The following is a 23,692-nucleotide window of genomic DNA, read 5'->3' as shown; positions in this document are numbered from 1 at the left end:
ATGAAGAGGGCATGGACGTAGACATGTGAGGACACATGTGGGAGGAAGACAAGGCACCACAAGGAGTGGATGACAGGAGAAACACTACAGAAAATTCAGACTCGCAAACAAGCCAAAGACACTCTCAACAATAGTCGCACAAGAGCTGCAAAAGTAAAAGCACAACAAGACTACACCACGGCAGACAAGCGGGTAAAAAGGAGCATCAAGAACGACAAAAAACAATTCATCAACAACCTGGCAACTCAAGCAGAAGAAGCAGCAGCTCAACACAACATGAAGGAACTCTACGACATCACAAGGAAACTGGCTAATAAACGCAAAACTCCGGACAGACCAATATTAGACAAAGAAGGAAAAACACTCACAAAGCAAGAGGCTCAGCTGAAGAGATGGGCAGAACATTTCAGAGACATACTGAACAGACCCAAACCGACAGCCCTAGCCAACATACATCCAGCGGTACACTCCCTACCGGTCAATACCAACAAGCCCAATAAACAAGAAATAAAAAAGGCCATTCAAAAACTGAAAAACAATAAAGCACCAGGACCTGACGGAATACCCCCAGAGGCCATAAAAGCAGACCCAGAAATGGCAACAACACTACTCCACAAACTCTTTGGACAGATCTGGGATGAAGAAAAGGTGCCAAGCGACTGGGCAGAGGGATACCTGGTGAAGCTCCCCAAAAAAGGCAACCTGAAGGACTGTAACAACTACAGGGGCATCATGCTCACATCTGTGCCAGGGAAGATTTTGAGCAGGATCATCCTGGAAAGACTGTCCAAAGAAGTGGAGAAAGAATTCCGAGAAGAACAAGCAGGTTTCCGACAGGACAGATCATGTACAGATCACATTGCCACCCTCCGCATTATCATAGAACAGACCCTGGAATGGAACACATCTCTCCACCTCACATTCATCGACTTCCACAAAGCATTCGACAGTCTAGACAGAGACACTATATGGAAACTCATGGCACATTACGGTATCCCAACAAAGTTCATAACCATCATCCAACAGCTGTACCTACAATCATCCTGCAGAGTAATACACAACGGCCAGCTCACAGACAGCTTTACAGTAGAGACAGGAGTCAGACAGGGCTGCCTACTGTCCCCTTTCCTCTTTCTTCTGGCAGTCGACTGGATCATGAAACAAACCACAGCCGTACAAAATCTGGGCATTCAGTGGACAATGTGGTCTCAATTAGAGGATTTAGACTTTGCCGACGACATAGTCCTCCTCTCACACACACAAACACAAATGCAGACCAAACTCACAAAACTTGCCACAATTGCAGCTACCACAGGACTACACATCAATAAAGCAAAAACAAAGGCGATGAAGATGAACCACAATTTAGAAGAGGCCGTACAAGGTGGACACCTTCACATACCTGGGAAGCATCATGGGGAAGGACGGAGGTAGCGACAAAGACATCAAAGCAAGAATAGGGAAGGCAAGAACAGCATTTTTAATACTGAAGCAAACATGGAATTCAAACCACATCTCCACAAAGACCAAACTCCGCATCTTCAACACCAATGTCAAATCAGTTCTATTATACGGAGCAGAAACATGGAGAACAACAAAAGCAACCTCAAACAAACTGCAAACCTTCATAAACAGATGTTTACGACACATCCTGGGAATCTACTGGCCAAACACCATCACAAACGAACAGCTCTGGCAAACCACTCAACAAGAACCACTTGAAACCCTAATCAAACGCAGGAAATGGGGCTGGATTGGACACACCCTGAGAAAACCATCCTCCAACACAACCAGGCAGGCCTTAACCTGGAACCCACAGGGGAAGAGAAAGCCAGGAAGACCCAGAAACAGCTGGAGAAGGTCTGTCGAGGCGGATCTCAAGGAAGAAAGAACATCATGGAAGGAAGCAGAGAAAATCGCCCAACACCGAACCAGCTGGAGAGATTTCATGAATGACCTATGCTCCCCAAAGAGCAAAAGGGTTTAAGTAAGATGTATGTTTTAAACCAGCCCAGCACATGTTCTGAGAAACCGACATGGTTTTCAAGACGATCGATTAGAATATCGTGATCGATTGTATCAAATGCTGCACTGAGATCTAACAGGATAAGGATGGAGATCTTATTCTCGTCAGAGTTTAGTCTGAGGTCACTGATTATTTTGGTGAGGGCAGTTTCGGTGCTATGATATTTTCTGAATCCTGACTGAAATTCTTCTAAGATGTTGTTTTCTTCAAGAAAGGAATTTATTTGAACTGAAACTATCTTTTCAAGTACTTTAGGTTGGATATTGGACGATAATTTGCCATTTCATTACTATCCAAGTTAGTTTTTTTTAGTAATGGCTTTACAACTGCTGTTTTAAAGGCATCTGGGAGAATTTTAGAGAATTTAGATTTTAGAGAAGTAATCTTTCCTTGCTAAGCGGATGGTTTTATTATAAGCAGTTAAAGCATCTTTGTATATATCACAGCATATGGTGGTTTTTGTTTTTCTCCATTTTCATTTGAATAATAAATAATGGCAGTAAAATACAATAATACAATAATGGCAGTAAAGTGGCAGTGAGATGATGGATATGGCAGTAAACTAATATGATGTACACTAAATAAATAAACTAATTAATGGCAGTAAAGTAAAGTGGCAGTGTGTGTCTGTGTGTGTGACACAGACACTTTACTTTGTGTGTCAGAGGGGGTTAGTCCAGAATCTGTGGGGGGCAGAGTAAGAGAGAGGGGGGAGAGCTGTGTGTGTGTGTGTGTGTGTGTGTGTGTGTGTGTGTGTGTGCGCGTGTGATAAGACTGCGGGTCCAGACCTATAATCATAAGTGATAGTAAGTCTGGGTGGTAATTTTATTTATTTTGAGTACTTAACACCCATTAGAGACAAAAGGGGAAAAAAAGAAAATATGAATAAGGGCAAAACATATTAGGCTTGTGGTAATTTTAATGAGGACAGTGGTGGATGAGCCTTGAAGGAGGCGACAGGGACAGTCCACCAAAAAAAGGGGAGGGGGATGCACTGGGGGGGGGGGGGGGGGGGGGTCCCACATTGTCCCTCACAAACATACCATTTGTCCCACATTTGGTTTATTGGGATCTGGTCACCCTAACTGGCAGACAGAGAGAGATAGAAAGATTGAGGGGGATACTAATTAATTTCACCGCGGGGGGGGGGGCATAATCCCCAGGACAATGCATTGGTAACTTGTTTCAAATGACAATATATACCCCTGTGAATATTATTGCACGGATCGGAATATGGGCGTGCGCGTGGGAGCGTGCGCAACGATATTTTGACAGTGATATGCGAGTGCTCCCGACTGCGGGGGAGAAGCTCCATCCCCGCGCACACACACATTTACACACACTCCCGCGCGGTCGGGAGGTTGTGTGTGTCCCTCTCTCTCTATCTCTCTCTCTCCTTCTCTATCTCTCTCTTGCTTGCTCGTTCTCTGCTGTCTGTCGGCACCCTCTGTTTGAGGAAGTAATTCCACTCGCTCTGTTGTTGAGCGAATTGTTGATTGTGGGCGGTGACTACAACCAGTGCCTTATTCACATCAGCTAAACACAACAGTCAAATCAGAATGGCTTAGTTGAGTGAGGGAAGATCTTGTGAACTCGAGACTAGACTGATGAGTCAAAATGATAATTAGAGACACAGACCACATTGATATAATCCCCCATTGCTAGGAAACAATGCTAAACACTGGAAAAGGCCATTTATAAGACACGGGACCTTTAACCTAATTAATTTATTAATAACACCAGGGTGTTTCAGCTACAGAATTATCTTTCATCTGGTCTGGAGGAGATTCTGAGATGAATCACCACGACGAGGACACAATAATTGCAAAAAAGTCAAAACATTATGGGGAAGTTTGAATGTTTTAAAAGAAGAAGAGGGAAACACATAACCCAGTCAGCAAAATGAACCAGTTCCCCCATTCTCTTTAGCAGTAACGATGACATGATTCTTGTGATGATGGTGGTGCCTCTATCGTGCAAAAGAAACACAGCTGGGGAGAGACGTGAGGGAAGAGCAAAGAGTACAGGGCTTCCTCCTTCCTCTCTCTGAGGTGATGACATAATATCATATTATGTTGACGCTTTCCTCGAGGGGAAAACACTTTCCTAATGTGGTCAGCTAAAAGATCATCCAGAGTAGTTCTTGGGCTGCCCCCGTGTTCAGTCAGTTATTCCACCAATGGGTTGATTTGGTCACCGTTGACCAATACTTTGTTAGTTGTTCTTGATCATAGAGTTAGATTCCATGCTGAATGAGCTATAGGCACTTCTGTAAGGACTGGATTTAAAGAGGTCCTTTTGCATACTGTAGGAAACACAATTTAGTAACAATAATGGATTTGTCGAATAAATCAACAAATCGATTAGTCTACAAAGTTCTATGATTATTAGTCGACAACTTTCTATGACTATTAATTGACAACGTTCTATGACTATTAGTCGACAACGTTCTATGACTACAAAGTTCTATGACTATTAGTCGACAAAGCTCTATGACTATTAGTCGACAAAGTTCTATGATTATTAGTCGACAAAGTTCTATGATTATTAGTCGACAAAGTTCTATGACTATTAGTCAACAAAGTTCTATGACTATTAGTCGACAACGTTCTATGACTATTAGTCGACAACTAGTGTCGACAAAGTTCTATGACTATTAGTCGACAAAGTTCTATGACTATTAGTCGACAACGTTCTATGACTATAGTCGACAAAGGATGTCTTTCATCGAGGACAGCCCCAACGTTCTGCTTACTAAACATACAATCAATTCACATCAGTTGGATTAGATGCTATCGTCATTTATTAATACTTAGCATAAAAGCAAGCAGTGAGAGGCTTGGGAGACATTAAAACCCGCTTCATGCTCCTTGCGGACGGCGCGGTCCACAAGGTGACATTGCGTAATCACGGCCCGGGTGCCCACGCGGACGAGGGGGGGTCATCGCCATGGCGATGGAACATGCACTCCATTCTCCGCCGCCGCTCTGACCCAGTAACTACGACACGACCCGACATTCACAGACACCGTTTAGGCCATGGCAGCCGACCGCGGGGCAGCACGGAGCAGGTTTAGGGCATTTGTGGTGCTTCTCCTCAGCTTACCGTTGGCCTGTCTCCAGCAGGCGTCTCGCTGACGCAGCTCCCTGGTGTGGCCAGTGGTTCTGACCGGGTCCGAGAGGGAGCGAGGCTCCTTTAGTGTGTGTTTGATCTCCACCGCCTGCTTGCCCGTGACCAGAGGATCTCTGCCTAGATCTGGGGGAAGGACACATGAGAAGCACAGATTAATAATACTTCCCCAGGAATTGGTGAGGCCATATCTGTATAGCAACGTGAAAGGCGTTTAATGTTATTTTTCTTTTAAAGAGTGTCAAGTAATTATTCGCAGCTCGAGTATTTGTGAGTTAAATAAATACAAGAGTGAGAACTGTCAGGAGAAGGTTAATAGGATGGCCAGAGATTGACCAGAGGAGAAGAGGAAACTGATACCCTGAAACCATAATCAAAGCCCTGGGTAGCGGCGGTAGATCTGGCTTCGGTAATATTTTAAGCAAGCGTCAAGCATGTCTTCACTGTGTGTTCCTGTTAGATCGAGTGGACAGCAGGTCATCAACAACAACCCTTCTTTCATCTCTAAACACGCCCCCGGATAAGATGGACACAGATCAAAGGCCAACAAAGTCGCTGTCCATATTGTCGCTCATTGTGATTAAACGATATCTTAAAAACACCAACAACACATTTGAAATAAACATTTCACTACTGCTGCATGTGAAACACTCTCTTTCGCAATGCCACTGACACTAGCTCTCACACTGCGCCCCACAGTGTATCTATACGCGAGGAGGCAGAACGAGACAAAGCCTAATGTTAGTTGCCACGGTTCATTTGTCAGTCACCTTTAATACAGATCTACACCCACCGTGTCGTCACCGGGGCACCAGACTCACCGTGTTGACTAGTGAGTGATCCCATGAGTGCTGTGGCAGGACGGGGACAGGACGGGGGGTGGGGGGGGGACAAACGGCCGAGCAGCTGTCCCAGACTCTGCAGCTCTCAGGTTTCCTGCCGCTTCTCCAGCCAGCAGTGTGAATTTCCACAGAATGAGGTCACATGCTAATGCAGTAACTGCCCCACGAAATCATGTTACCAGACAGACCTGTCAAACAACGAAACACACGCCTGGCAGGCCCTGTGTAGGCACGGTAACTCCTCCCACACCACCCTGCCCAGTCAGAGCCACCTGCGGGCCCTGTGTAGGCACGGTAGCTCCTCCCACACCCCCCTGCCCCGTCAGAGCCACCTGCGGGCCCTGTGTAGGCACGGTAGCTCCTCCCACACCCCCCTGCCCCGTCAGAGCCACCTGCGGGCCCTGTGTAGGCACGGTAGCTCCTCCCACACCCCCCTGCCCCGTCAGAGCCACCTGCGGGCCCTGTGTAGGCACGGTAACTCCTCCCACGCCCCAGGCCCTGTGTAGGCACGGTAACTCCTCCCACGCCCCAGGCCCTGTGTAGGCACAGTAACTCCTCCCACACCCCCCTGCCCTGTCAGAGTCACCTGCACTAACAACACCGAGGGAGAGTAGCCAATGAGAGGCGAGATGTCAACATGTGGTCTGAGCGGCGGAAGAACAAACAACAACATGTTTACCTTACATCTGGACGGCAGCTGATGGAACCAGGCAAGACTTACAGCAAGAAATCACTGCCCTCACTGCCCCTTTTAGGGGTAAAAAGAAAGGCTATACATCGTTGAAATCTACCTATACAACAGACGTGTATTTCTGCATTTTGCACTTCGGGTTATTTTTGCTAAAACTACCAGTTCAATCCTGACACACGCTCCCTGTTCAGACACTGGCATTAAGATCCGATCTGGGTGATCTGATCATGAGTATAGCCTGCCCCCATATATCCATGCATTTTGTGTGCGGATGATCTTGCCTCCTTATTAATTTCAAAACGTGACAGTAGTTGATAGAGAGAGAGAGAAGGAAAGAAAGAAAGAAAGAAAGAAAGAAAGAAAGAAAGAAAGAAAGAAAGAAAGAAAGAAAGAAAGAAAGAAAGAAAGAAAGAAAGAAAGAAAGAAAGAAAGAAAGAAAGAAAGAAAGAAAGAAACAAACAAACAAACAAACAAACAAAGAGAGAAAGAAAGAGAGAGATACATAGTGTTTTATAATGAAAATCATAACTGATGCCAGCAGTTTATTTAATGTGATGCCCCTCCATTCTCACTGTCTGGAAGCATTTGAAAAGTCGTGTACAGTAGTTTCTCTAAATTAGAAAAAACGGATATCACAGTAACCTTGTAAAATATAGTGGAAACACTATTGCATCTAATTCACATGCGCCGTTAGGAGCCTCAATCACTCGAGAGACACACGAGGAGACAGACATATTTCGAGCCGGGCCACTTGTGATCGGATCACCCGGATCGGATTTTAATGCCGGGTCTGAACAGGTCTATGAAATCACAGCCTGGTCCAAAGAATGCAGGTATGCTTTAATAAGAACTCGTTGGCAGGGCATGAAACATCATCATTCGTGGAAAGATTCCTCAGTGTTATGGTGGTGTAGTGGTTTACACTGTCGCTTCACGGCAAGAAGATCCTGGGTTCGATTTCCTGCCTGCGGACCAGGTTGCCAGATTGCCAGGTACCCAGGAGGGGTATCTCCCGGGCCTTGCTCTCCCCCGTGCTCGCAAGGGTTTTCCCTCCAGAAACCGAGATGTGCATGTGCATGTGTTTGTTTCCTATGTGAGTCACTGCATGACTACGTTGCAATGTGTGCTATGAATAAAGACTTCTTCAAAGTCCAGTTTAAACAGGTAAGAGAAAAAAACAAAACCATAGCCCTCTTTGGGACACTGACCTTCAGAAACCTGCTCCAAGATGTGGGTGACCTTTTCAGACTGTAGGATGTGCTTGTTCAGGTACTTGGTAAAGATCCCAGTGCTTTTGCCTCCATCCTGGACCTCGAAAGCCTCTGCATCTTCACATCTGGAAAGACAAGTGGTTTACATCCCTGTGAATCTATGAGGTTTTACACAATGGAACACAGACACCTTTCATACAGGAATTACAGCTCAGTGCTTCACAGCAGTAAAAAGAAAAAAAAGACAGGCATAAAATGTGCAAAAAATTTGCAGATCAAGAGCAATGCATAAAGAGCAGACATAAAATAAGCATAACATTTGCATAAAATAGACAGCAGCAAAATAAATAAAATCTTTTTCACACCTGGACAAGAGGCAGAGGAACTATGTGAGAATGCTATTCATCGACTACAGCTCAGCATTCAATACCATAGTCCCCTCCAAACTCATAGCCAAGCTCAGGGACCTGGGCTTGAACTATGACCTCTGCCAGTGGGTCTTGGACTTCCTGACGGGCAGACCCCAGGTGGTGAGAGCAGGCAACTGCACCTCCTCATCCATCACCCTCAACATAGGGGCCCCGCAGGGCTGTGTTCTGAGTCCCCTCCTCTACTCCCTGTACACACATGACTGTGTGGCTCAGCGGAACAACAACACAATCATCAAATTTGCTGACGACACAGTAGTGGTGGGCCTGATCTCTGCAAACGACGAGAGGGCCTACCTGGAAGAGGTCAAGGTCCTGGCGGGATGGTGCCAGGAGAACAGCCTCTCCCTGAACGTCAGCAAAACAAAGGAGATGATTGTGGACTTTAGGAGGTCGGGGGTCAGGGACTACAGCCCCCTCAGCATCGACGGGGCACCGGTTGAGAGAGTGAACAGTTTTAAGTACCTCGGAGCCCACATATCCGAGGACTTGACATGGACCACACACATTGACAGTGTTGTGAAGAAGGCACGACAACGCCTCTACTTCCTCAGGCGCCTAAGGAAGTTACAAGTCAATCAGAAGATCCTTAAGAACTTCTACTCATGTACAATAGAGAGCATCCTGACTGGCAATATCACCTCCTGGTTTGGGAATAGCACCGCACAAGACCGTAGCAGACTACAGAGAGTGGCACGTTCAGCCGAACGCACAATTGGAGGGGGGCTTCCCACTCTCCAGAACATTTACAACAAGCGGTGCAGGGGTAAGGCTAAGAGAATCATCAAGGACTCCAGCCACCCAAACAACTGCCTCTTTGAACTGCTGCGGTCAGGCAAGCGATACCGGAGTCTCATGGCAAGCACAGAAAGACTCAGAAGAAGCTTCTATCCCCAGGCCATCAGGTTGCTCAATGAACAATAACACTATGCAACAACCATCAAATGCACTCACAACACACACATCCACACGCACACACTCACGTTAAACAAACAACACAGCAGTACCCACTCTCCACACTTTAGAGCACCTAAACACACTTTATATTGATTGGTAAAGGATTTGCACTACAACCCATACCTCAGTACACCTTACTGTAAATTGTACCTAAATTGTACCTCATCCCATTTCTGCTTTGCACTATAGTATTGTATATTAGTATATTGCATAGTATATTGTATGGTAACTCAGTTACTTCTATTCTGCATCGAACATTGTACATATGTATATACTGAACACTGTGTCTATGTACGCGACTTCTATTTTTACATGCTATACTATTTTATTTCATACTTATCTTTTGTCTAGCACAGACTCTGGAGCGTAACAGAAAGAAGCATTTTGTATAAAAGTATTCTGTACTTCTGTATGACAACTATTAAAGAAACTTGAAACTTAAACTTGAAACTTGAGACAAATGTATACACTAGGGGATGGGTTGAGTAAAATGAAAGTGTGCACTGACTTTGGGTTTTCAACATTTACACAACTATATGATTCAATGGTTGGTTCCATTTTATTTTATGTTGCTGGAGTATGGGGTTTTGATGATGCACCTGAATGTAATGCTATCCAGAACCGTGCCATGAGATACTTCTTGGGAGTCCATAAATATACAGCAAAAGGGGCTATAGAAGGGGACATGGGTTGGGACTGATGTTTGGTCAAGAAAGAATTTGAAATTGTTAGGTTATGGAACCGCCTGGTCCAGCTGCCAGATGATAGGGTGACTAAAAGGATATTTAACTGGGACAGAGCACACTGATCTCTGGTCAAGCGAGATGTCAATGGGCCTCATTCATGAAGCGATATAAGAACAGATTTAGTTCTTAACTAGCATTTCCTCTTATTTTGTTCTTACGTAGGATTCAGCAATGTTTTCTTATTGTTGCTTTTCTCTGAGGCAAGACCAAATTCTAAGAGTGGTCGAGAGCACTCTTACCCAGATAAGAAATTCTTACCCAGATGAGAAACATTTAAAAAAGCCTACCATTCATAATAATAATAATACATAAGATTTATATAGCACTTTTCCTAATTCTCAAAGACACTTTACAAAACAAACAATATAATACAATACAGTTTTAGTAGATAAAATAAAAAAATATATATAAAATGGTGAGAGAGGAAGGAGTTCATGGGTTGAAAGCAAACCATTGGTCAATTGCCCCCAAATACAGTACCCCCAAATACGACTTTATAAACCCAGAACTTTTCAATAATAATAATAATTATTATAACTTATTGCGTGCGTTCTGCTTCTGAAATGGATTATATATTGCTGTTAGAACAGTTAGATGTGGGGTGCTCCAGTAGCACACCATGTTACCGCGCTGCGTCGCGGGACTCCGTGCTGCGTCACGGATCTGGTTGACTCCGAGTTCGATTCCCGGACTCGCCGTCATTTGCCGAATGTCTCCCCCTGCTCTCTCTCCCGTTTCACCCTACAACTGTCGGTCATGCTTGACCAGAAAAGCGATAAACGCTAAAAAATAAAGTTAAAAAAAAAAAGAAAAAAAAAAAAAAAAAAAAGTTAGATGCTGGCTGCCCAGGCCGTACGCATATAACGCATATTTACAACCTCTCCTCTCCTCTTCTCTCTTCTCTTCTCTGTATAGATGTAGCAGTACTGTCTATCTGTATGTCATATATGTTATGATGAATTGAAAATGGGGGACCCTGATGTAAACAAGACGAAAGTCTTTCTCTGGTCTGCATCCCCTTAACAATTGTGTGTATTGAGCTGTACTGTATTGTACCCATTCTGCAATATGTTAATAACATTTTCAATCAATCAATCAAAACTCTGCTCCACACCTAAAGTTCTGAGCGCACTCTGAGTTTTAGCCACGGACATTTCAGAGAGAGATGACAGGTGACAGATCCGGTATTTCCGAACCTATAGGTTCTGAAAGGAGAGAGCATATGGATCAGCGGCATATATATCAGTATACTGCGTGCCGCGATTGGTTCTTGACAAGCATGCAGCCAGTCGTTCAGTATTGACAAAGCCTACTTTGCTCAAACGATTTATTTCGCACTATACAGTATGTATACGTATAAGTACAAGTATAAGTCTTTATTTGTCATCAGATTAACACACACACACACATGCGATGAGCGACCCACAGGAACGCACACACATGCACTGAGTCGCAAGTCGTGAGACGTGTGTGTGTGTGTGAGTCATTTTGAGATCGCAAATCGCTTCCTGTTGAATATCAGACAGGGATAAGACTGGGAACGAGGTTAGATCAGATGCCGAACCACGGCTGTTTTACACACGCCTCATTCGCCTTATAAGGAGATGGTGGGCGTGTCTGTATGCAAATGAATTTTGCGCGAACACGCTTTTGAGTTTAACAATGAGTGGGATTCATCATGCAAATCTCCTGGGTACACACAGATTTCGACGTTAAGAACGGCTTGATGAATGTGGCGGTGGCTTTTCTTATTGTTCTCTTAACAGACAGGTAAGCAAGAATATAAGAAAAATAATAAGAGAGTATTGTTGAATGAGGCCCAATGATTTGTTCTTCTGTATGATTTTTACGAACAATCTGCAGTGTAAGGTTCACATAATTAAAACAAAATTATCAACAATCCATCAGGATAAGTGGAAGGTGGAAACTTAGAAAATATGTTGAAATTAAAGATGATTTTTTTTACTGAACCTTATGTAATGTTAAATTTAAAGAGAAGACAGAGGTCTCTGTGTGCCCAGTTAAGGTCTGGCACCCTGCCATTGGCTGTGGAAGTGGGTAGATTCCAAGGTACACCTGAGGAGGAGCGGTTGTGTGTTCTCTGTGATCTGGGAGTGGTGGAGGATGAATTTCATTTAGTTTTTCACTGCCCCTTTTACACCAACTTGAGGAGGGTTTTATTTGAGAAAATTCAATTTGTAAATCCGGATTTGTTTTGGCAGTCTGAGAGTTGTATGTTGAGTTTGTTTTTTGTGGAGGAGATTTTCAGTTTTGCAGGATTTTTGGAGAAAGCATGGCATTTGAGACAAAACACATTATATCCTATATAATTAAATTTTATATGAATTCCTCTTTGTCTCTTTGAAGTACAGTACATTGTTTACAGCTTGTTATGTTATGTTTTCTTTTGTTTTCTTTTTTGTGGCCATCTTGGTCTATATACTTATTGTTAACACTTTAATCGCCATGGGTTAAATTCATAATTTACCATCCCTCGCCAGCTCTATTTGTCTATGGAGAAGTTCCCCTTCTTTGCAGGGCTATAACTTTTTAAATTCTATTGCTAAATTGCCATTATTATGGCCCATTCAATGTCCTATATGTATTGTTCAGGGTGTAGCAACGTTAAACTTTTTCATTCACATATTAATACTAAAATATGGTCTAAAGTATAAGTATGTTTTTATCGTTTTCTGCAGCTTTCTTCAGAACGTGATTTATAGCCCTAAATGCATTATATTGATGATCAAATACAGTTTGGTAGGAATCTGTGCGAGATAAAAAATTTCAACTGGACGTGGTTCTAGAAGTTTATAATTCCGTGGGCAGCCTTAGATGATTCATCCAGAGTGGGTCATATGTTCATCAGATCAGTTAGTATAGAAGACGTTAGAAAATAACGCTGAATCTTACCGTGGCTTCCTCGCGCCGCTGGCAGATGAGCGTGGAACAGAATTTTTTCTATTATGGGATGGAGAAATGCCTGATCCATTTCCAGGTTGTATAATAGTATATACGTCCAAATCATGTTGTTTTTTCGAGTTATTTGCACCGATCGATGTTCACTGTGTCAATACGGAGTCTCTCTAACGATAGCGAGTGCCCGGACCACATATGGATGAGCACTACCGGTTCAAAGGTTAATTTCCGGTTGGCGATCTGCCGATCGGCCACCAGATGGCGCTCTTGAACCGCTAGAGAATTGAGTGGAGCTTTGCAGTGTGTCTCAGGGCTCCGGAAAGGAAATATGATTTCGATGACAGATTTTTGAAATATTGACATCAAAGACGAGTTACGGCGTCTTAGGCAGAATGAGCATGGCTAGGAATGACGTGTAAACTCGTCCACGGCGATCATAGTGTTAAGTACTTATTGTTTATGTGTCTTGTAAGCCCATATGGGCTGGGCATACATCTGTATGTAAGACACAAAAATAAAAAACATCAATCAATCAATCAATATACAAAACTAAAAAGTTCTCTTTTTTGTTTTATTATTTTCTATTTTATTTATATTGTGAATATCTGTGCTCATAAATCAACCACACCCTTGAACCTTACACATAACCATTGCATTAGGATAGATTGATTAGTGATTTGTGGAAAACTCATTAGTTATCGTGCTGTACATACGTGGCATATCCATAAACAGTATTGCCAACGGGCTCCAGGGGCATGATGTCTGATGGTATGCAGTCCTGGTTGTACCTTGAAAAAGAAAAAAAGGAGGGAAAAATTACATAAAACAAAAAAAGATATAGTAATTTAATGACGTGTTCACTTTTATTTAACCCAGGCTCTAATATTGTCTGGCATGACATTGACTAGTAGACTATAGATAGGTCAATTTCACTGATCGCTTTAGTGTCGATAAACTTGGCATGTAACTGGGCAAATTTGATATAAATATAAAACTCATTCCTCAGTAGAAAATGTGAAGACACATCCGATTATACTGTGAGCTTCCTGTTTTGGAAAAGCACATGTATCATGGTTTTACAATGACATGGATCATGGTTTTAAAATTAATGTGTCATGGTTTTAAAAAGGACATGGATCATGGTTTTAAAAGGACATTTATCAAGGCTTTAAAATGACATGGATCATGGTTTATAAAGGACATGTATCATGGCTTTAAAGGGACATGTATTGTGGTTTTAAAAGGACATGTATTGTGGTTTATAAAGGACATGTATCATGGCTTTAAAGGGACATGTATTGTGGTTTTAAAAGGACATGTATTGTGGTTTATAAAGGACATGTATCATGGCTTTAAAAGGACATGTATTGTGGTTTATAAAGGACATGTATCATGGCTTTAAAAGGACATGTATTGTGGTTTTAAAAGGACATGTATTGAAGGCTAAAACTCCTCCCTCATTGGGTTGGATTGGAGCCTGTGAGAGGATGCAGCACAGAGCATGTAAACAAACAAAGTTTCTCAACACTGAAGCGATCAGTGAAACTACAGCATAAATTATAGTCAACATCATACCAGACAATACAAATTTAAAATACAAAAAAACGTAACCCGTCATTTAAATGGAACTGAAATTAAAAGAGTATATGAAACAAAATTCTTAGGTGTGATTGGAAGCCACATAATATATCAAAGGTAAATTAGCCAAATCTGTTGGCATTCTGTACAAAACATATATTGTATTTTTCACTTGTTGTGCCATACATGTCATATTGTGTTGAGGTCTGGGGGAATATTTATAAAACAAATATAGATCCTATATTAAACTACAGAAAAGAGCTATTAGAATAATAAACAAAGCTAGTTACCTTGAATCGACAAATCCATTATTCATAAATTCCTGCACATTAAAATTTGTAGATATGGTGTACATAAAAACCTTGAAAATAATTGTTCATGCTAAGAGTAAAGCCTACCAGTTTGTATTCAATGTCTCTTTAAACCAAGAAAAGGAAAGTATAATTTAAGAGGGTTATGTATTCTTAAAACATGTAAAAAGGTAAGAACTAATGTAAAAGCTAGATGTGTTTAAATTTTGGGAGTTAAATTATGGAATAGCCTTAGTGGTGGGTTGACGTTGTGTACTTCTCAGGGGAGATTTAAAAAAGCCTTAAAGGATCAAATAAATCAGGAGTACAGTTTTGAGTAAAACATCAAACTTTTCTTTTTTTCAAAAACAAAATTTTGTGAATTGAGCCTTACTGTATTCTACCCATTCTACAATCTGTTAATAAAAGTTTCAATCAATCTAATTTGATTGATTGAAAATTGTATTAACAGATTGCAGAATGAGTACAATACAGTAAGGCTCAATACACACAATTGTTAATGGGATGCAGACCAGAGAAAGACGTTTGTCTTGTTTACACCAGGGTCCCCCATTTTCAATTCATAATGAATTGTAAGTAGGGTGCAACTAGCACCGTGCAATCTATTCTTTGTGGATCTAGCCCTTCAGTGGGCTCATACAGAACCAAGCATTTCACTGTAATGTACATGTACTTTATACGTGACAAATAAAACTACACTTGACAACTTCAAACTTGGAAGATAGACACGTTCATCGTGACACCTACCACTTCCTGCAGGTGTCCAGCAGGATGACGCTCAGAGCGGCCCCTCTCTGCTGCATGCTGAGCATGACCCTCTGCACGCACACACAGTCCTCTGGGCGGTACGGCTGTGGAGCGTCCACGGCCACCAGGTAGTTCCTCCCGGAGCACTCGTAGCCATGGCCTGCATAGTAGAAAAGGCCTGTGATGGATGATAAAATACACGTTTAGTTATCATGCAAAAAGGGAACATGCACAGTATATACACAATTTATGGCTCTTATTACAGTACCATTAAAAGAACACGCCAACATTTGGGAAAATGTACTTATCATCTTCTCCAGAGAGAGACAAGAAGATAGATACCAGTTTTCTCTCTGTGCGTTCAGTAGAAAGCTATCTGGCTGCACGTTAGCCTAGCTTAGCACAATGAATGGAAGCGGACATGGCCGATTAGCCTAGGCATTATCTAACTAACACCTCTCCCAAAGGCTAACCGGCCATGTCCGCTTCCATTCATTGTGCTAAGCTAGGCTAACATGCAGCCAGATAGTTTTCTACTGAACGCACAGAGAGGAAACTGGTATCTATCTTCTTGTCTCTCTCTGCAGAAGACGGTAAGCTAATTTCCAAAAATGTTGGTGTGTTCCTTTAACCGATTGTAATTACCCAGGGAGGACATAAATGAGTAAATAAGAAAGACTCTGGGAAGTGGAACCGCAGGGCAAGCTGAAGTCCCTAACGAGAAACGTTGTGAGCTCATGGAAAGGTCACTGACCTGCTAGTCCTCGTTTCAAAAGCCTACACAATGCATGTTTAGTTTTTTGGTAATGACAGAGAATATCACTTTCACAAAGCTGTGTGGTTCTTTCATGACCTATTTCACTGTGTGATTATACCATGAGCTGTGAGTGTGTATGAACAAATGTGTGGGCATATAGTACAGTAAAGTATTCTTAGCTATTTCACATAGTTGATTATTGTATATTGGAGCTCGTCTCGTGTGTGTGTGTGTGTGTGTGTGTGTGTGTGTGTGTGTGTGTGTGTGTGTGTGTGTGTGTGTACTAGTCCAAGTCTCTACTCCTTTGTCCTAATCATCGGCGTATTTAGACCACTATCAGTAGGGCACGTGCCCTACTGATGATCATCTGTGCCCCACTGATAGAAAAATAAAATAAAAAAATAAATAAAAAATTTAACAAATGTTTTTTATTTTCCCTTTTTTAACATGATCAAATCATTATTATAATATTTTTTACTTCGCTTTGAAATATTATGGTGAAATATTTTGCACTGTTGTCGCATTTATCTTGTTGAAATCCTCCAACAGGCTCTTTTTTGTAAGTTGACTGGTTTGCACACCAATAATACAGTGCAATAATAGAATAGAATAGATAGTAAAATTATGCAATAGAATGGCCAGAGTAAAGTGCTACAGTACAATCAACAGCGGGGTGTATTAGAAGGCTATGGTGAAGAGGTACGTTTTTAGCTTATTTCTGAAAATAAGCTAAAATATAAACTTTGGTGCATAGTTAGCAAAGGCTGCATCCCCGATTTTCTTTAGACTGTGGCTTGGAACCTTCAATAGACCAGTAGTAGATGATCGCAATGTTTATACTTTGTATATAAGGAGGAGGACCTTGAAATCAATTCTAAATGTTACCGGAAGCCAGTGTAGGTTACTTACTTGTAACTTCGGGTTTGATCCAAGGAGTAAGTTGCCCCATATTACTCTGTAACATTTCTCTTTTTGTTATAGGACCGACTAGTAGGATTTCAGTTTTGCCCTCATTTAATTTTAGGAAGTTGTTCGTCATCCATTTGTTTATTGCTAAGAGACAGGCGGAAATGAAGTTTATAGCTGTGTGATCATTTGGTTCAGCGGAGATGTACAATTGTGTGTCATCTGCGTTACTATGGAAACATACATTGTGCTTTCTAATAATGTCTCCTCAATGTTCAATGTTCAATGCAAGTAAAGCACTTTAAACTTTAAGTATGACTAAATGCTTTCTTGACTATATATATAGTAACTGTTCCAAAATGCATAGATTTCTATGTATTTTAGGGGTTTGGGGGGCTAGCTCTTTTTAATATAAATGTCAGATTGTTTTATTTATTTCATAGATTTCTATGCATTTCAGGAGTTTGGGGGGCTGGCTCCCCAAAATAATTAAATAACATAACCCTAACCTAACCCTAAAACCGAAATAAAGTAAAAAAAAAAAAAATAGTTACAAAATCCACCCATTTTCGCCCAAAAAACCGGCAAAAAAATATTTAGCTTCATATACTTCTGTGCCCCCCTGTGCCCCAGTAGAGTGCTGGGTCTAGATACGCCCCTGGTCCTAATTGTAACATTACATATTATTAAGTATTACTGTATGTGTGTGTGTGTGTGTGTGTGTGTGTGTGTGTGTGTGTGTACTAGTCCTTTGTCATGTTTAATAATAATAATAATAATAATAATAATAATAATAATAATAATAATAATAATAATAATAATAATGGTTATGTTATATGTTATGATGTAAGTATTATGTTGTACAGTTACAATGGACGTTTTTATTTGTGGACCCCAGGGATAGCTACTGCAATGCTGTAGCTAATTGGGGATCCTAATAAACTAAACTAAACTAAACTTGTGAGTATAACGAATAACCACTAAACTGCTAAGCAGGGCCCCGTTCCATGTACCGGGATAACCGAGTTAGCCGGATAACTTTAGCTGGATAACTGTGTTAGCCTGACTTTCCGATTTCATGTACGTGGATTTCCCAAATCACCATGACAACATATCCAAAAGTTTGAGCCTGCTCGAAAGCAGAGTTCAAGTTCAAGTTAGCCCGATCACGCAGAGCCACGCCCCCGCAAAGAAGTGACAGCTCGTTTCCTGAAACTATTCCCACAGTCTACGATCTGCATTATACCATTCTGAATTACGTTTTTGTGCTCCATTCTTCCAGAGGGGGCTTTTGAAATGTAAAATAGACCCAAAATGCTGATATTAAATTCACTTTGTCCTAAATAATGCACGTTATATATACCGTGGCGACGGTGGCGCTCGCTCGTGCGATGTACACAAAAATGTGGTTATTTTAATTGTAACTGGGATTAAGATGTCTGATGAGATGCGCTGTTTGACGGATTTGAGAAATTGAATGAGCCGTTGACGTCACATGAATGAATGAGGATAAAGAAATAAAACGTCATTCAAAATAAGGAATATTCTAAACACGGGTCTCTCGTTCATTAATGTATAAACAATGAATTTATCCCATCTGGCACAGTGGCCCAGCGGTAGTGCTCAAGACTCCCAATCTTGCGACCCGGGTTCTAATCCCGGAGTTTCCAATATGATTTTTTTGAATATAATATTAATGATTATACGCCAAAGTAGCCTGGTTTTAAGTTAAAATATTATAAATCTACATGCATTGAGGATGTCATTCTTTATATAGCTCTCAACGTGCACCAAATTGAATTATTCCTATATTGCAAAAAGAAGGACCCCGGTCTTGAACCCGGGTCGTCCGTGTGGAAGTCAAAAGAACAACCCGTTACACCACAGAGTAGATAAGTAAAAGATTGACTATACATCATTCAATGGGCAAGAAAGCCGTCTTGTAATTCTGTATAACAGTTAACTAGTTATTTTCGCTAGCAAGATCTCATTTGATTATTCAATCCAGCAGGCAAGTTTAAAGAAATATAATCTGATTGATTGAGGTAATGATGGACTTAGAATTAGCCTATAGATAACGCATTTAACTTGTCGGCGAGGCGATTGAGCCTATTGCAATCTGTCAATAAAGTCTTAAATCAATTAATCAATCAATGCCGTTGAGAATCAGGGTCTCTGCCATCGATACGTGCTGGCTTTCCACCTAAAACGGGAGCGCGCATCTAGCCTGACTCTCAAGTCTGGCTTGAGTTAACGAGACTGAATCCAGGTTTGTGAAACAGGAAAATCCCGGCTTCGAACATCGGGTTAACTGAAGCTGGATAATGGACATGTTGATCGACTTAGTTGAACCACGTACATGGAACGGGGCCCAGATATTAAGGAGAAGGGGGAAAGTAAACAACAAAAAATAACCTATAACAAAGTGTTTGAGGTGGAAGCCTCAAAATGAGTATTTTAAGAAAATAAATCAAGTCCAAAAAACAGGACAACACTCATAAAGATGTAGAACAACTGAAATAAGCCACAAAGGCACCTCCTAATAACGTAGTTCATACAAATAACCTAAATAACAATAAACCTCCACTAAGGGAGTTTATGTGTAGTAGTGGAGTAATGACAGTTCAAACGGAAACAAAAGAAAACTGTTATAAAAAGAAACACGGCACAATAAAAGGCTCAGCTACTAGAAAATAAAGTTCTACAGTAAATAAGCCGGTAGCCTAAAACCAGAATGGCTACAGAGAAAGGCTAAATAGGGCAGAGATCAGTGCTACACTTTAATATAAAAAAGCCTGATCGGAAGGATAGCCAACACAAAAGGAAATTGATCAGCTACCATAGTCACAGCTGCACTGAATCAGGTACAATCAAGCCCACACACCTGCCCTACCATGAGGCAATTAACCACAGTGATTGACAGCTGTCCCTCACAGGAAGATGAAATAGACAGCTGTCCCTCACATAAAGACGAAATAAAGCAAAAACAATTACTAAACTAAACTAAATTGTGTGACATCAACAACCTAAAGCTAATGACTAAATATGACTAATGTAACTGCTGCTTTAATACAATAGTTCTTTATTTTCCACAACAAATTCACAACATGTTGGTAATTATGTTTTTTTCCCCCTCAGACACCAAATGAACCCTCCATGGCATGCCTTTTTATTTTAGGGGGGGGAAGTATTTCACAAAATCTTTTGAGAGCTTGTGGGTCCCTGATAATATTATCAATCATAAAACAACCCCCCTAATGTTAATAAAGCCTATGTTGCCCTGAGGCAATGGATGAAAAAACAGTTTTAGTATATAAATACAAACTAAAAACATATTTAAACGAAACAAATATCGTCGATGGCGGAAGAAAACCTTGTAACTCCATTTTTTATTTATATATATATATATTTTTTATAAATCAACTCAGTAGATCATCCTCCATGTGTGTGTGGTTTTACAAAGTTTAAACCGATCATCTGTCTAAACCTCGTAACTCTATTCACCCTCAAATCTGTGTTAGTTTCGTTCATCTCCTGAAAAGTTGGGTTTTTGGAGTTACGAGGTTTTCTTCCGCCAGCGACGATTATGCTTCTTCACATATCCATGCACATTCACATATTCTTTCTACTAAGTTACGTAGAGAAGTGATATTTATCTCATATTTTGCTGACACTGTGTCACATGTGGCTTTGCTTCCTGCTCCACCCCCAGACAAAAGCCCACACCCACTTCAGCCCCTGGTTTTATTGGACAATCTGGTAATATTGTAAAAATAATAATAATTAAATATATATATATATATATATATATATATATATATATATATATATATATATATATATATATATATATATATATATATATATATATATATATATATATATATATATACGATATATAATAACAATTATTAGTATTATTATTATTATTATTATTATTATTAAAGGGGCAGTGTCAGGGCCAAAAATATGGTTTGTTTCCTGAGGGCAACAGTATTAGAGGGATAAGGGGAGTTGCTGCTGACAGCTCTCTGGTGCTAAACACTCGTTGCAGATGGTAAATAAATGTGCCACAGTGATGCAGGCCTTCAGAAACAGCTATGTATAGTGAAGCGTGTACAGGATCAAGCTCTGGTTAAACAGAAGGTGGGGTCCACGCTTCTTCTTCCTGCGCCTTATCTTCCACTCAGCCACAGATCTGAACTGAGACACACGCAGGGTTTCTTCTTGCTAGCCGCATGAGGTCATGACCCGCGATCAACAGGGCCCTGTTTCTTGTACCTGGTTCAACTAAGTCGATCAAGATGTCATTATCCAGCTTCAGTTAACCCGATGTTTGAAGCCGGGATTTTCCTGTTCCTCGAAGGTGGATTCAGTCTCGTTAACTCAAGCCAGACTTGCGACCCAGGCTAAATGCGCGCGGCCGCTTCAGTTGAAAAGCCAGCACGTATCGATAGCAGAGAATCTGATTCTCTAGCGGCATTGATTGATTAATTGATTTAGAACTTTATTAACATAATGCAGTACGGCTCAATCGCCTCGCCGACAAGTTAAATGCGTTATCTATAGGCTAATTTCAAGTCCCTCATTACCTCAATCAATCAGATTATATTTCTTTAAACTTGCCTGCTGGATTGAATAATCAAATGAGATCTTGCTAGCGAAAATAATTAGTAAAACTGTCATACAGAATAACGATACGGCTCCCTTACCCATTGATTGATGTATGGTCGATCTTTTACTTATCTTCTGTGGTCTAACGGGTTGTTCTTCTGACTTTCACGCAGACGACCGGGGTTCGAGACCCAGTCGTCTCCTTCTTTTTGCAATATAGGAATAATTCAATTTGGTGCACGTTGAGAGCTATATAAAGAATGACATCCTCAATGCATGTAGATTTATAATATTTTAACTTAAAACTATGCTACCTTTGCGTATAATCATTAATATTATATTCCAAAAATGTATATTGGAAAGACGGGGATTCGAACCCCGGTCGCCGGGTTGCCAGGATTGAGCACTACCGCTGAGCCACTGTGCCAGATGGGATAAATTCATTGTTTATACATTAATGAACGAGAGACCCGTGTTTAGAATATTATTTGTTTTGAAGGAAGTTTTATCTCTTTATCCTCATTCATTAATGTGACGTCAACGGCTCATTCAATTTCTCAAATCCGTCAAACAGCGCATCTCATCAGACATCTTAATCCCAGTTACAATTAAAATAACCACATAATGTGTACATCGCACGAGCGAGCGCCACGGTATATATAACGTGCATTATTTAGGACAAAGTGAATTTAGTATCAGCATTTTGGGTCTATTTTACATTTCAAAAGCCCCCTCTGGAAGAATGGAGCACAAAAACGTAATTCAGAATGGTATAATGCAGATCGTAGACTGTGGGAATAATTTCAGGAAACGGGCTGTCACTTCTTTGCGGGGGCGTGGCGATGGTTCAGGCTAACTTGAACTTAAACTCTGCTTTCGACCAGGCTCAAACTTTTGGATCTGTTGTCATGGTGATTTGGAAAATCCAGGTACGGGGAACCGGAAAGTCCGGCTAACTCAGTTATCCAGTTAAAGTTATCCGGCTAACTCAGTTATCCAGGTACGGGGAACGGGGCCCAGATCAACAGATCAAAAGAAGCTCAGAGGAACCTGGTCTGGAATGTTGAAGATTCAAAGAAACCTTTCTATAATCCTATGGCATTTTGTTGTCTTTCCTTATCTAACATTTTAAAAAGAAAATCTAAAATCCTTAGTAAAAAAAAATATGTACACAACATTCTAGACCAGGGGTCTCAAACTCGCGGCCCGCGGGCCAATTGGGGCCCGCTGGATGATATTTTGCGGCCCCCTACTTGACATCAAAGTTTTTAAAAAAAACTATGTTGTGGGACTTGTACAGCACTTTGTTCAACTTTGTCAGTGCTGTAAAGTTTAAACCTTTTTAAATGTTAGACAAACAAAACACTTTGCTTTCATGAAATATTGTAAGCCGTCATTTGAGGCTTTATAAAAGCAGCACAATGAACACAAATCTGTCAGTGCCGAGTCCGACCTCATCTTAAATAACAAACAGCATTGCTTGTTGTACAGTAGTTAACAAAGAAAGGCAGAGTTGATTTTGCACAAAAAATTTATAAATAAAAAAAAATCATATATATATATATTTTTTTTTAACACTTTGAGCGCCACTCACGGCTTTTCTCGGGTTTACGACCCGACCGTTGAATGCCACGTCCCGGCTATTCTCGGGTGTTTTTTATAAAAAAAATTATTAGCGATCTGAAATCATATTGCATCACGCGAGCCTACCGTTGGAGATCCAGGGACCGCCGGCGATCAGATGTGAAAAAAGCGCCCCCTATCGTCTCCCAGATGGTAAATCACCCTTTTGGAATGGACTCAATGAAAGTGAATGGGAGAACGGATTTC

General features: G+C 41.1%; 1 protein-coding gene across 1 annotated transcript in view; it reads right to left on the bottom strand.

Annotated features, from left to right (window-relative positions):
* Window positions 1–23,692, bottom strand: part of malt3 (MALT paracaspase 3) — a 66,466-nt gene that overhangs the window by 19,487 nt on the left and 23,287 nt on the right. Inside the window, exons 9-12 of the mRNA XM_084335628.1 lie at window positions 15,586–15,763; window positions 13,663–13,737; window positions 7,897–8,024; window positions 5,132–5,281 (exon numbers count right to left, since the gene is read on the bottom strand). Coding sequence (XP_084191754.1) covers window positions 5,132–5,281; window positions 7,897–8,024; window positions 13,663–13,737; window positions 15,586–15,763 — 531 coding nt within the window. The remainder of the gene's footprint in view (window positions 1–5,131; window positions 5,282–7,896; window positions 8,025–13,662; window positions 13,738–15,585; window positions 15,764–23,692) is intronic.

This window comes from Notolepis coatsorum, assembly GCF_963971535.1.
Source record: "Notolepis coatsorum genome assembly, chromosome: 18".
NCBI classification, from domain to species: domain Eukaryota; kingdom Metazoa; phylum Chordata; class Actinopteri; order Aulopiformes; family Paralepididae; genus Notolepis; species Notolepis coatsorum.
Note: the sequence above shows the minus strand (reverse complement) of the source record. Positions and strands in the feature narration are given on the sequence as shown.